This window comes from Larus michahellis, chromosome 8, assembly GCF_964199755.1.
Source record: "Larus michahellis chromosome 8, bLarMic1.1, whole genome shotgun sequence".
Classification (NCBI taxonomy): domain Eukaryota; kingdom Metazoa; phylum Chordata; class Aves; order Charadriiformes; family Laridae; genus Larus; species Larus michahellis.
Window position 1 is genome coordinate 54,892,933 of NC_133903.1, and position 14,231 is coordinate 54,907,163.

General features: G+C 43.4%; 1 protein-coding gene across 1 annotated transcript in view; it reads left to right on the forward strand.

The window, feature by feature from the left end:
• Positions 1–847: 847 nt before the first annotated feature.
• The window catches only part of ROR1 (receptor tyrosine kinase like orphan receptor 1), a 175,722-nt gene continuing 162,338 nt past the window's right edge, over positions 848–14,231 (forward strand). Inside the window, exon 1 of the mRNA XM_074598332.1 lies at positions 848–1,070. Coding sequence (XP_074454433.1) covers positions 971–1,070 — 100 coding nt within the window. The 5' untranslated portion in view covers positions 848–970. The remainder of the gene's footprint in view (positions 1,071–14,231) is intronic.

A 14,231-nucleotide genomic window follows, 5' to 3' on the forward strand; every position in this document is an offset into this window, starting at 1 on the left:
CCCAACTGGTGTCTTCACAGAATGGTTTGGGCTGGAAGGGACCTTAAAGGCCACCCAGTGGCACCCCCTGCCCTGGGCAGGGACACCTCCCACCAGCCCAGGTTGCTCCAAGCCCCGTCCAACCTGGCCTTGAACCCCTCCAGGGATGGGGCAGCCACAGCTTCTCTGGGCAACCTGGGCCAGGGGCTCACCACCCTCGGAGTGAAAAATTTCTTCCCGATATCTAATCTGTGTCTCCCCTCGTCCAGTTTGAAGCCATTACTCCTTGTCCCATCACTATGTGCCCTTGTAAAAAGTCCCTCCCCAACTTTCCTGGAGCCCCTTTAGGGCCTGGAAGGTCTCCGCGGAGCCTTCTCTTCTCCAGGCTGAACCCCCCCAGCTCTCTCAGCCTGTTCTCACAGCAGAGGGGCTCCAGCCCTCTCAGCGTCTCTGTGGCCTCCTCTGGACCTGCTCCAACAGGTCCATGTCCTTCTTGTTCATAAATCCACCTGCTCTAAGACGGACGTGAGGAAGTCCGCCTCAGCCACGCGAGCACGGCGGCCGGCACATGCCCTCTATAGGGCTCCGGGCTGAGGCGGGGGCAAAATGGCGCCCGACGGGGCGAGGCGAGGCGAGCGTCCCCCTGCGGCGCGCGGCGGCCGAGCCGGGCGGGGCGGGAAGCGGCGTCGGCGGCTTGACGGGTGGACCGGTAGGGGGCGCTGCTGGGCCGGTGTGGTGGCGGGGCCGGGCCCGGGGCCGGTCCGTGAGCGGAGCGGGCGGAAAGTGACAAGTGAGGGGCTGAGGGCGGCGGAGGCGGCGGCCGCCCCGCGCTCGCTTCCCCGCCCGCCAAGAGAGCGCAGCCCCGGGGGCGCGGCGTGGGACGGGTCGGCGGCGAGGGAGGAGAGGCGGCCCCCGCGGCGGTTGCGCGGGCCGGCCCGGGACGCCGGCGCTGCGCGGTGGATGTGGGAGTAAGCGCGGCGCCGGCTCAGGAATGCAGCAGCCGGGCGGCGGAGACGGGAGCCTCTTGCTGCTCCCGCTGCTCCTGCTGCTGCGGGCGGGCAGCCGGGCGGAGCTGGGGGACGCCACGCAAGGTAGGGGTGTGCGGGCCCTCGCCCGCGGCGGGACGGGACGGGACGGGGGGGGGACGGACCGGCACGGGGGTGGTTCTGTGAGGGCGGCCGGGACCGAGCCCTCGGTGTGGGGTCCGGGGCGGCGGGGCCGGCCCTGAGGCGCGGCCGGGGCTGTGGGGGCGAGTGGGGCCGGCCGCCGCCCTGCCCGGGGTCTCCACGGGGCTCCGCGGCCCCTCCGGCCGCCGGGGAGCCCGGCCGCTCCCCCTAACCCCCCTTCCCCACCGCCTTCCCGTTAACGAACTCCGAGTTTTATACTCGATCTGTGTTTAATTGCTTCGTAAAAAAAGCCCTTCCAAGTGTTCGGCGGAGTTACGGGCGAAGGGTAAGCGTTCCCAGGCGAGCCCGCTTTTGATACGTGATTTATGGCTCCCGAGGTGGTGTTATCAGTGAAGGCTTCTCCTTTAACTCCAGCTTTGGGGGATGTTTTGCCATCTCATCGCCCTTGTAGGCTTCCAAGAAGTTGTTTTTTTTTTTTTTCAAATATATTTTTAAAAAACGATAACCTTATAGAAAGCCTTTTTGATTTAATTTTAACAAGCAATATTTATTTTGCGACCCTTCTGTTTTATTAGGGTTTTGATTTCAGCCTTTTGCAAAAGATTTATCTCTTAAAGTGTAGCACATGCATAAAGGGACCTAGATGGAATTAGGCAAGAAGGACTGATTTCTGAGGCCAAGTCAGTAAAAAGTGAGCAGTGCTTTTGGACGCCTGCATGAGAATTTCAGTAAGAGGTGGATATTCACAAACTCCGACTCCTTGAAAGTGTTTTATGGTGGGTACTTAAATCACAAGCTATTTCTGAAAAGTCCTCGTTGATAATATGGCCATATTTAGTATTTAAAGAAGTGGGAAAAGTGAACACTAAAGAGGTAAAGCTGATGAGTTTAAACATGTGGCAGTTCAGAACGGAAAAAGCTGTGATTTTAAAACCTCTAAGCCAAATTGTAGATACTGTAGGATAGCTGCCTTTAAAAAGTCAGTTGTAGCTAATAGATACAACACTCTTGTCATGTGCCTGTGCCTGAATTTCTCTGCATTTCAGTGTGTCCCTAATGACACACCTGGGGCTGTGTGTTAGGTAGTGGATCTGTAGGAATGAATTCCTGATATCGCAGTATGACTTGGTTGGACACAGGCGTCTCCTGGTGCAGATTCAATGGCTGGATGATCCAGCTTAGGGAAGGAAATCTCTATGACATCTCAATGGGAGAATTTTCAAATGTTGTTTTCTAGTATCTCCAGGGAATACTGTATGTGCTTAACAAATAGCTGTATTTTTAAAGGGGGGGTGTGGGGGAATACAGGCCTTTTATCCTGTTTTTCAGATAATATAAAAACTTTAGGGTTATAATATGTAATTTTGTGGGGTTCAAAGAGCCTGGAGGGGGGAAAAAACACATGAACATAAAGCAACTGATAACGTCGGGTCCAAAACTGGCCTTTTTTTATTTACTGTGAATTCTGCTGGGAAGTACCTTTCATTACATGCATTCACCTTCATGTATGACTATCAATATAGTCATTATGCACAATTACTTTCCACAGTGAAATATTTCCTGTATTTTAACTGTTATCTTTGGCAAAAGCTTACAATATTGACTCATGGGCAGATCAAGTGATTTATTTATTTTTTAGATAGACATCTATCATCTATGTTACACCCACGTACTATGTTTTCCCCCGAACTTATTAAAGATACAAGGGAACCTGAACATCTAATGCTCTGATTAAACAAGCAAACAAAACCCCTATTATAAAATGTTTTACAGATTTCTTTAAGATGACTGTAGTGGCTGGGTGAATAGGTTTTGCTCCATCAGAAACCCAGCCAACCATACAGAACCCTTCAATGCCTCCATGTTTACCCTCATATTTTTCATATTTTTCAAAAATATAGAATATGGACCACTAAATAAGTAAAAGCCCTTCCCCTCCCCCCCCCCCCCCCCCAGGCGTGTCAAATAAGGACTGCAATGGAAGTCCATCCCTGGTAGTAGCCTAACTTCAACTACCAGAAAAGATGGGCTGTGAGTCCAAGATCTGAGGGTCTAACAGAATGAAAATATTGAAGCGTAGTTTGGGCTGTTAGCTCCCTGAGGTCCAGAAGGATCAGAGCCTTGTTGTGCTGTGCTTGCTCCAAACATCTGTGGAGACATGACTCCCACTCCAGAGACTTCCCAGTTTGACACGCTGATCCAGTAAACATATACAGATGTGCACAAACGGCCTTGTGCGAGTCGGCTGATGCAGCTCAGTAGGACAAGTCAGATGTGTATCTGCTTGGAGGTCAGGAACCTGCACAGCCATTGTCACATCTCTTTTGGGGGCATTATTACCAAGTCATCCTTTTAGTTGAGATATTGTCAAGCGACCAAAACTCTTTATCTCTGTTGCCTTCCAAAAACTCTTTTTTTGTCTTCTTCTCTTCACTTTTTTCCCTGTCTCCTGCTGCTTCCTTTTTGTCAGTGACCTTTCCTTGTAGAGAGCAAAACAAAACAAAAAGCGCATTTTCCTTTGTACATTCATGCTGTCTTTAATGCATGCTCTTCCCAAGGGTGCTCACAGGCTGGCCCAAGTGTTCTGAATAAAACCACAAAGTTAACATGAATGTAAGTAACAGGAACTCTCAAAGTTGGATATTTTTTCATTTTTGCAGTATCTGACTATGGATATTACCACTTCAGCTTTATTATTATTCTGTATCGTGTAATTTTGTGAGGAGTTACAATGGAAGAAGCGTGAATAGTATAAAAGCATTTAGTAAAACCACAGATCTCTAGATTATGTTTTAGATTATAGGGGGTACTGCTGATTTCCTTGAAAGTTGCCTCTTGTGAGATAAAGTTCCACAGCTATTGATTAGTCCCCGTAATACCCCAGTGGTTAATTGTTTCATCCATAGGTCAACAGGCTGCTATTTCATCCAGTATCGACTTATGAGTTTACAAACAAACAAAATGCTTTTGTTGCCATAAGCCTGTAAGAGGATGAGAGTAGATGTCACTGTTTGACTTACCATGATTGTAGTCTCACATTTCTTGACAAAAGTTGCTTGAAGTATCAGCAAATTATCTTCAGGACATCATTTCTTTGTTTCTATAATTAACATCTACTGAAACCACTCTGTTGATTATGTACACACAGGATTTTTAAGTTAAAGCATTGCAAATGAGATTGGGCAGGGGAGTGTTTTAAAGCTTGTGTATGGATTTTAAATACAAATACCTAAATCTCGGCAAAGATGGGGTGGGGGGGGTGGGAAGAAAGCTTCCCTGAGGTGTGACACTAGATACCGCTCTTTGGAAAGATATGTAGAAATGCAGCAGTCTTCTGAGACTCCAAAGAGCACCTCAGAGTTGAAAACTCTTTAAAAAGGTCTCTAACTAAATGCAGCTGCTTTCCACATAGTGATTGTCTTGCAAGTGAGAAATATCTAGGAAAGCTAACTAATACGAAATAAAAAGTATAAAACTTTTCTTCTCCAAGCCCTGGAAAAAATCTCAGTCATCCTCAATTGCAAATTTTACCTTCACACAATTGTGCATGTTTTTGCCATTTTGTATCTTAAGAAGCAGGTTTTAGTAACCTGCTAGACTGTGAGCTGCAGTTACCTTTGTCTGCAAAGTCCTGGGTCTTATTGGCTGTTTCAGTGGGATGTTCTCATCTTGCTGTAGGCACCCAGGTAGTATGTGCTGGAATTCCCTGGTGAAGTTGCTCCCTGAACCAAAAAAAATGAGGCCTTGGCAAAGCTGTCAAGTCTCACACCCAGCCTGGTGTAGGTAGAGGTGTGACAGTGATAATGCAGCTTATTTTTGACAGTGACTCGCACGTGTTGAAACACTTAAATGAATATCAAATGAAGTTATTTTATTATTAAGGCACTAATTTTGATCCAAGTTTCTGCTTTTAAAAATTAGCAAACTGGGGCTGTTGTCTTATAATCTCTTGCGCTTGAAAGCAGAGGGAAGGTTTGTATGAAAACTGAATCTGGTTTTAGGGTAGGAAGCAGCAGTTTCCAGTGATAAAGTTAGTGCAGCACAGGGAGGGCTGGGGAACCAACTCTCTAAAGCAGAGCTTAAAGAAATTTAGGGTTGATTGGTGCTGGGGCAGCAGTTGAATAGTTAAGTGACTTTGTAGGGCTTCTTCCATTCTGGTTTCTCTTCATTCTAATCATGGAGATATTGAAAGACAGTGAATCTTCTTATTTGTAAATGAAACAATAGTGAAATGAATAAATGAGAGTAATAGCCTATGATTCTTTGCAAATGATAATAAAATACTGGTGTTAGCTGAAGGATGCTTCTGTAGGTTTGATGACTGCAGTTTGAAATACTTTATGATGAATGAAGAGCTCTCTAAAATTCCTGAATTATTACATTTGGTGTAAAATTTCATTTGGTCAGGCACTGCAGAAGTAATTTTTCTGTCTGTTTACAAGCAGAGTCAATGCCTCCCCCCGCCCCCCACAGGAGTGTGGCATATGAGAGGCTTGGTCATGTTTAATGTCTTTTAATTGAGCTGAAATGACAGAACGCACAGAAAAGCTATGAAGTTTGCTAAGGTGAAAAAATGGAATAATTTCAGCGTAAATAGATACCACTAGTGTGTTATGTAATAATAAAACTCTAAGTATTACCATTGTTTGATGGTAATGTTCTTTTAGGTCCTCTTGGGAATATAATGTAAATTAAAAGAACTTGCGTATATTTGGAATGTAATGCAGTGTGATATTGAAAATGCTGCTCTGCCAAAGTCAAAGAGCTTGGGAAAAAGAAGTAGCTTTAGAAAGGAACCCTTTAGTGAGGGAAAGCAATAACACAGGCTTCTCCGCATACTTCCGTGCCAGCATCCCGTAGTGAGGAAGATTGCTTTCTAGGATCTCCTCCTGAAGCGGAGACGTTGGAGTGCCACTGTTTCCCAGTAAATCTGTGGAGCAGTATATGGAAGGAAATGGCTAGTGACGTGTGAAAAGAATCCCACAATGTGTATTGCTGGAATGGACACAAATTTGCAGGATGATTAGTTAGATATGATTGCTGAAAAAATAATGCAGAATGGTCATGAACAGAAAGCCACATCATTCCCATTGAGGAGGAACTGACAGGTGTAAATTAATTGTGGGGCCAATACTGTGTTTCTGCAGTGCTGTGTACAATGTGAGGCTTTTTCTAATGTATTTCAACAAGTCATTAGCTGGAGTTCATGCTGAAGGCATGAAATAGGCTCTAAAGCAGAAGAAAGTTTAGGTCAAGTCTGCTTTGTTACTTCCACAGAGTTCCACAGGGTAATTGTACTTGATATCCTCTTTTAACAAAATCCCTTCAGAGAGCTGCATAGAGGCTCTGGTTGTGTTTGATCAGTGAGGTGCTACAGAGCACAGGAGATTGAAGAACAACAAAAAAATTGTCTCTTGCAGGAAGTATCCTGTATCGCTGATGTTGGCAAAGTCTGGGCAACATGTCCCTGTTGGCTGGATCGGGACAATTACGTGTCAGTGCAGTAGTGCTAGTCCAGGCATGGCTTAACCCACACGGGGCTTTCTGTTGTCGTGTTGGAGGCAAGAAGCCTGGCCATCCTCATGGCATTTTGGCAATGTAAAAGAGAAGGAAGATCTGTCTGGCCTTGGTATCGGGGAAGGTTTTTAAAAAAAAAATAAAAATAATTGAGGCAAGTCACCGTACGTAGAGGCAGGATGCACTCTTCCTAAAGAGATCAAGCAAAAGTGCTGGTAACTTTGTGCAGATGTTGCGTGTTTTTTATAACTGCTGCTGATGCCCTGTTCTGCGTTGTGTTGTACAAAGACATGCTTTCACTCAGTAACAGATACTTGGTACTAGGTTTACGTTAGGACTTAGCCATCTCAATATGCAACGTTAAAGTTTCATAACTAGATGAGTTCTTGAGAAAGCAGTTAGTGGAGGCCCTGGTGGAAGCCTGCATTTTATTAAAAGGTTCTTTTTCAAACTGGTCAGTTAGGTCATATGTTGAAACTGATACCTCACGATGGCTTCCTGTGACCTCCTGCTCCTTTCCCGCGAGGGGTGTCAGTTGTGCATACTCCTGTCCTGTTCCCAGATGCTCTGCTCTGTCTGCAGCAGAGGTCTGAACATCTGCTCCATACAGATCTGGGAAAGAGACAGGGTGGTGAAGCTTTGTGTCGGAGCACAGCAGCAGGCCATGGGAAATTGAAAGATCAGAGATAAGCAAGGAAAAATGTTCGGCAACTTTGTAACCTCATCGCACATTCCCTCCAGAGACTGGAAATGTATGAGGGTATGCTTTTCTTACCCTTAGAACTTGAGATTATATTTGGAAGGATATGCACTTCCAGATTCACAGCATGAGAGTTCCTCTGAAGAGATATTTTGTCCTTCTCTGAAGGAGGTGACACAGTCCATCCTGAAGATGCTAAGCCATGCTTTAAAGGATCAATGGTGCAAGGGTAATGTGCTGCCTAAGATTGTCCACATTGTGGGTGGTTGATACAGAACCTCATGGCTACTCCTTCAGAGAAACTGTATGCTTCAGTGCTAGGAATACGTGCTGGAGAAGGAGGGATTTTATGATCTGTGTGGCCTTATTTTCAAAACTCACAGAATCAAAGAATGGTTCAGGTTGGAAGGGACCTTAAAGATCCTCTAGTCCCTACCCCCCTGCCCTGGGCAGGGACACCTCCCACTAGACCAGGCTGCTCAAAGCCTCATCCAGCCTGGTCGTGAACACTTCCAGGGATGGGGCATTGACAACTTCCCTGGGCAACCTGTTCCAGTGCTTCACCACCATTACAGTATAGAATTTCTTCCTGATATCCAATCTAAATCTGCCCTCTTTCAGTTTGAGGCTGTTACCCCGTGTCTTATCATTATGGTCCCTGATAAAGAGTCCCTCCCCATCCTTCCTGTAGGACCCTTTTAGGTACTGGAAGGCCACTATAAGGTCTCCTCGGAGCCTTCTCTTCTCCAGGCTGAACAACCCCAACTCTCTCAGCCTGTCACGAGGACCTTTAGCCCCTATCATGTTTATTTGGGAGAGCTGAGCACTTCTCAAAATCTCATCAGAAAGGGCATCGGCCACACATCAGTCCAAAGGCTTCAGAAGCCTTGTCAGGAGAAAGGAAGCTGCTTGAGATGATGCAGTGAGTCAGAAATTTTACAAGAGCCCTTTTGAAATCATGTCTGGTGCTTCATCTCTTCTTGTTAGGCTAATACCACTTTGAAAATAGCATGTCTCTGTACTTCAGTCTCCTGACCGCATCTAGGTAAAAGGCAGGAATGACATTTGTAGGGAAAAGTGCCCTCTTCCATTATCCCAGCAGACCAGCTTTTGAGCGCGTAACGTGGGCTTAGACCCAAGAGCAAGAGTAGACACTAATAAGGCCTAATAATAACACAACCACTTTTCTGTATTTCTTTAATTGTTACAACTATGTAACTACCGTTATTTGAAAAATAATGGCAATGCTTCCAGTGGTGTATAGATTAATTTGTGCTAGGCAGACGCTGCAGGTTAGTATTTTGTTTTGTTTTCATCTAAGCATTTCCTTTAACACTAGCACTATAAGAAAGTTATTATGACATTTGCTACGTTAGAATATTTTCAATTACAGTGACTTTTCCACCATCTTCCAGAGAGCTTTTGTCTGATTGTGAACACAATGCGAGTGTGTGATGGTAGGATTGTTCTTCCTGAAGGCTCTGGTTCAAAAGCAGGAAAGTAGGAGTGGTGACATGTGTATAAGGGTTCTTGGGTAACAAAAAAATGGTAGAATGAATTGCAGAGTATGGTGACAAAGCTGGGCTGATGGACATCCTAAAAAGTTTGAAGCACATACAATAAAGGCATAGTGCCGCGATTGAGAGACGGCATTGAGAGACGGCATAGTGCCGCGATTGAGAGACGATTCTCCAACATCAAGTCTGGTGGTTGTGATGAGCACTTTATTTATTCTTTCTTAGACTTGGTACCAGCTTTTGTTACACAACTTTATGCACTGGGTATGTTTGGATAATATAAAGCAGCTTCCCAGAGACATTTTGTTGCAAATATGAATATGTTACAGACTTTTTAATCGTTGAAGTCCTAGACATAGTTGGACATCTGGAAAAAAAAACCCAGAAAGGATAGTCCAGACTTAGTACACCCTGTGAGGTCAGGCGGGTGTATTCCTGCCCTCTCACTACAAACTGAAATGGGTTTGAATGTTCTCAGATGAATCTTGTATTCGATGAAACTTTTAAGTTTTCAGCCCACTTGCAGAAAAAATTATTTATGCCTGTGCTACTTACTGCTCTGAGCTACAAAGCAACCTTTTTGATTTGGCTGGAGGAAGAGAAAGGCTGTGTCGCAATGCTGTCGTTGTGTTTGTAGCAGCAGCCGAATAAAACGTGCAAGCCCATCTCACCACCTCAGCACCCATACCTTGGAACGTTTGTGGAATATGTGACTTGGAGAAGGGTTTTGTTTTCTTTCTGTTAAATTCAGTTTCAGTATTTCTGTCCTCAAAGATAAGTGTGATGGTGTACACAGTGCGGTGTCTAGGAGAAGCCAGAAGCTTGGCCAAAGACAAAAAGAAATAATGGTGTTAGAACTAAGATTAGATCCTTTTTTGATCAAGTGAAGTCCTCTTTGCAAGACTTCGGTTACCTCATCTTTCTCTTTCACTCTCATCTGTGACACCTTTATAGAGTTATTGTATATCTGAGCGCTGTGGAGTCTACACTGTGTCTACAACAGCTTTTGCCTCTCCCAGTTTTTCCTGTAAGAGGTCAGTTATCATAGTTGAACATCTCTTCTCCAAAATTAACTTGGCTTCAAATAAAAGGAAGTATCTTTGTAATTGTTTTGTTTACTCTGAAATATTTGATGTGCTGTATAAGTAACAAGCATTCAGTACGCTTTAGTTTTTAATTTTATTTTATATGTTAATTATTCATTCCATATGTTTTGATTTTTTTAAAAAAATACATTATCTCTGTGAATTTACTGAAAATTTGTAGCATGATGGAGACATCTCTTTTTCTCCAGAACAAGCTGAGTATAGAGAGCACCACATTGAGCTTTCAGTGGGTTTCACCCAAAATGACAAGAGGTCATTTAATTCCCAGTTGATTGTCAGGGAAATGGATTTATGTCATTAAACCCTTTCGAAAGGTCACAGAATAACACTTGGTGGATCTTTTCTTCTGACCGTTGACTTATTATTCTAGTGTCTTGGATTATTTCTCTCTCCCTACATTTAAAGCCCTTCTCCAAATGAAAAAAAAAAAAAAAGGTTCCCAGTTTTGATTTGTGCGCCCTTTGCTTTTTTGTGAAGAGTAGAAGCTCAGAGCTCCCCTGAGAGCTGAGTAGCCTGGAGGGCTAGCAACATCCCACAGCTGAGAAGCTGGCAGCAAGAGGGAAGCTGGTAATTAGAAGTGAAAATGTGGTAGTTCAGAAGTAACTATCAGCCAATGATTAAATTTGAATTTCCAAGTGGGTTCTTCTTTTGTTCAGGCTCTGTCTGGGCATTTGGTGCATTCTGCTACTTCTGGGCAGGAGAGTTGCATTTGCTGTAATTAGCAGGATGTCAGTGCCGGCTGGTGCAAAGCTGGCCCCCTTCGAGCTGCTGTAGATGCTGCAGATGCTCATGAGGCTTGAGCCTCTTCATTGATTTCCTTTTAATATCTGGAACAACTCAGTAGTGCTGCTGATGCTTTTTACAGCTCTGAATGGTCTGGAGTTGTGGTTTGAGAGCATGGCCCCTTTGCTGGGTATTGCGTGAAGCAATTATGATTAACTTGGGAGTGCCGGGCTGCTGGCACCTCTGAGGTTGAAACAATTCATGTTCACGATAGGACGTTTTTGAACTGAGGGCCCCTTACTTTTTAAATTCACTTTTCTTGGCAGTCTGTCAGAGCCCAAGTCTGGCAACCTTTGTAAGTGAGATGCAACAAGCCTCACTTATTTTAGCTATTGGTCTGTCACTGTGTTTTTAATTTACTGTAATTTAATAACTGACACAATGCTGGAATAAATAAATGGGCTGTGAACATTCTCATAGACTTTGGAAGTCCAGATCAGGGAAAGATTTAGCTTTTAATTAACACTGTCCATGAGATTTATTGTTAAAATTGTATCCTTTTAAGTAAGTAAATCTGAAGTTGAGTAAGAGATGAGTAATTGAAACCTGATGTGGAATAACAGAATGCATTCTCGTGCAAGCAGTAGTGGAGCATGGTGCCTTCCCCAGCAGGGCGAGCCGAGGCCCATCGTAGCTCTAGACTCTGTTTCTCATAAGTTATGGGTCATTCCACTGCTAGGCCATAAGTTGGATGTTGTCATTATTTATCCTCTCCCTTTATTTTTCCTGTGTACAATACGTTGCTATATTTTGAAACACACATGTTCTTCATGACATACACAGTATTTTACATGTATAAACCAGATTATAAGTATAGCAAAGAGCTTTAGGAAGGTCTTCAGATGCCCAGCTAAAAAGAACTGTTGAAGGGGTTTTCTTCTTTTAGCGCCTACTGCTATGTAAATTCCCCAAAAAGAGGCCCAGGCAAGGGAAGAAGCTGCAAAGGCATCCTCTCTGTATAGAGGAATCTTAATCATTAGCAAAATTCTAATTCATCAGGGATCAGAAGATGTTCTTCTGATTTTCATCCATTATATAGGGGTAGCTGATAGCTGATTTGCCACTTTTCCTTTGAGAGTCAGTTTGTAGGATGTGATTTATGTTCTTACATTCCGATTTTGTGATTTTTTTAAATTTTTTTTTTTAAACACGCAATCTTCTTTTAAATCCTACTGAGTATTTCTGACTCTTATGAGTGGTTTTGTAGTGAACCCTGAGCAGTAGTAAAAGGTTCACAAAACTAGAGAATATTTTATGTGCAGAAATTTGATGTTCCATATGGACTCCTCTTAAGATCTTTGGTCTCCTACTTTTCATAGCAGCAAATATGGTCCAGATATGAGGACCTCTGTGATCAGCTCTCTTCATTGCAGGCTGAAAATCTACAGGGAATGTCAAAGTCATTTATTTTGTTGGTTGTGCTATTCAGGGTGAGACAGATTAGGTTGGGCATTAAGCTAACTGTCCCATTCCTTTCCTCCTGAACTGGTTTTAACCGGGAGTCAGATTTGGCAGTGGTCATGCTTGTCTCTCTTGTTTCAAAATCTGTTTATCTGTGAAGGTCCCAATAGTTCTTGGTAAGTTCTTTGATCTCTCTTGAAAATTTAAAAAGTTGATAGTTGGTATTGGGGGAAGGGGAAAAAAGGTCTTCTCAGTGTCAATACCAGCCTAACTTAATTTTCAGAGAATTTGTTTAATAAATAAAGAGAGACTATCTGCAAACTCACTGCGTTTCCTTGCAATAAGGGTCTTCGTTGGGTAATATAATCTCTTGTGTGAGGGCTGCATGTGGAAGCGGCTCCTATAAAGGTGGGACCTTTACAAGGATTTTGGTGAATCTGGATGTCTAATGTTGCTCTGTCATCATTCATGGGGCCTCTTCAGTTCTCTCATTTGAGGCCATTCTGAAGACTCTGGGTTTGGAGCTCTTAAGCACTGGGAGAATTTTTTGGCCTGCGTTATGTTTATCATGGGGTACCTCAGGTGTAATGGTCCCATCCAGCTTTAAAAATCAATGGGTAGCTCTAAGAGCAGCCCCTTTTTCAAGAAGATTTGGATGGAATGCAGTGCAAATGTCTTCACTGGCATGTTGGTCCTCTTATGTCAGTAAATGGCTGAAGGTGTTGCCTTGGGCATTGCAGACCAGCCAGCCAGGGTCATAGCAGGGAGAGCAATGCTATCATGCTTTTATACATTGGTTTTTTGGTTGTGCTTTTTTTTTTTTGTCAGCTCTACAGAAATCCCCTACCCAAACCCTGTAATTGTCGGATGTTCTGTTAACACTCTTCCCCCACCAGTTATTATCTCCTAAGATTATCAAAGGTAACTTCACATGGACTAATTGTAATAACTGAAAAGGCCTAAGGGGAAGAATTCTGTCTCGACGTTGCAAGTAGGGGATTAAGTGTGTATATATTCAGTGTCATTTGCTGAGAGGTGTCTATGTACATACCTGTCAGAAGAACTGTAAAATCATTTGAAATATTGCAAAGGATAGATATGTGGTGATATGGAGGCTCAACTTTCTTTTCCTTTTGTTGCATTATCCCATTGAAGCTAATTTTATATGCTTTTTTTTCTCCCCTTGTCTGTGTAAGCTAGTGTTAGGCTCCTTGAGAAGGCACTTAAGATCTTCAAGGATTATTGTGCTAATTTAGCTTTCATTTCATCAGGTATCAAGGCCTGATATTATCCTGCTATTTGTTACTTTACTTTTACTATAAATTACTGACACTAGAGATGGCTGGTGATTGCAGTGAGGATGACTGAGCTGCAGGAAGGAAATACTACTTTTTGATCTCTACTTGCTTTGCTGTCTTAAATATCCTACAAGTGGTTATGATCCTCTGGGGCTCAGTCATTCAGTAATGCTGATTAAAATAGTCAATCTGAGCAACGGAGCCTGACAGATTTTCTGCCAGAGTCCTTTAAAGAATACGTGTAATGTATCTTTTAAGAAATTTAGTGGGCAATTGCTTTCAGTCAGCCAAAATATTTCCCGTATAAAAGAATGCCTACTGTGCTGGACTTGTGATGGGAAGTACTGTCATGTCAGAAATAACAGGCTTGGATTCACGGCATCTTCTCCTTACAAATATATTTTTTTCTAATGATCAGTGTTTTTGTTAAAAATAATGTTAACAGCACTAGATTTGTATTTGTTCTATAGTATTCCTGGGTTCTAAGTTGTTTCTTGTGAATTGTAGTGTATTAAGTAATACAGGCATCTGAAGCCATTCAGCAGATCAGCTTTATTTAAATAAGGGGTAAAAAGTGAATTACCTAACTGTTCAAAAAGATTTATCTGTCTTAATTTTGGCCTGGGTGGAATCACTCTTCAAGCTTTTCTTGGGACTTTTGGATAAAACAGAGCCGCTTTCAATGTGAAAGCGATGATGTGCGGTGCAAGCCCACCCCTCGAGTGTGATGTTATCGCCCTAAAAGTTGCATCTTTAAATAGTTAGCGTGAACTCCTTCCTGTTAATGATGGTACTTGCTCCTA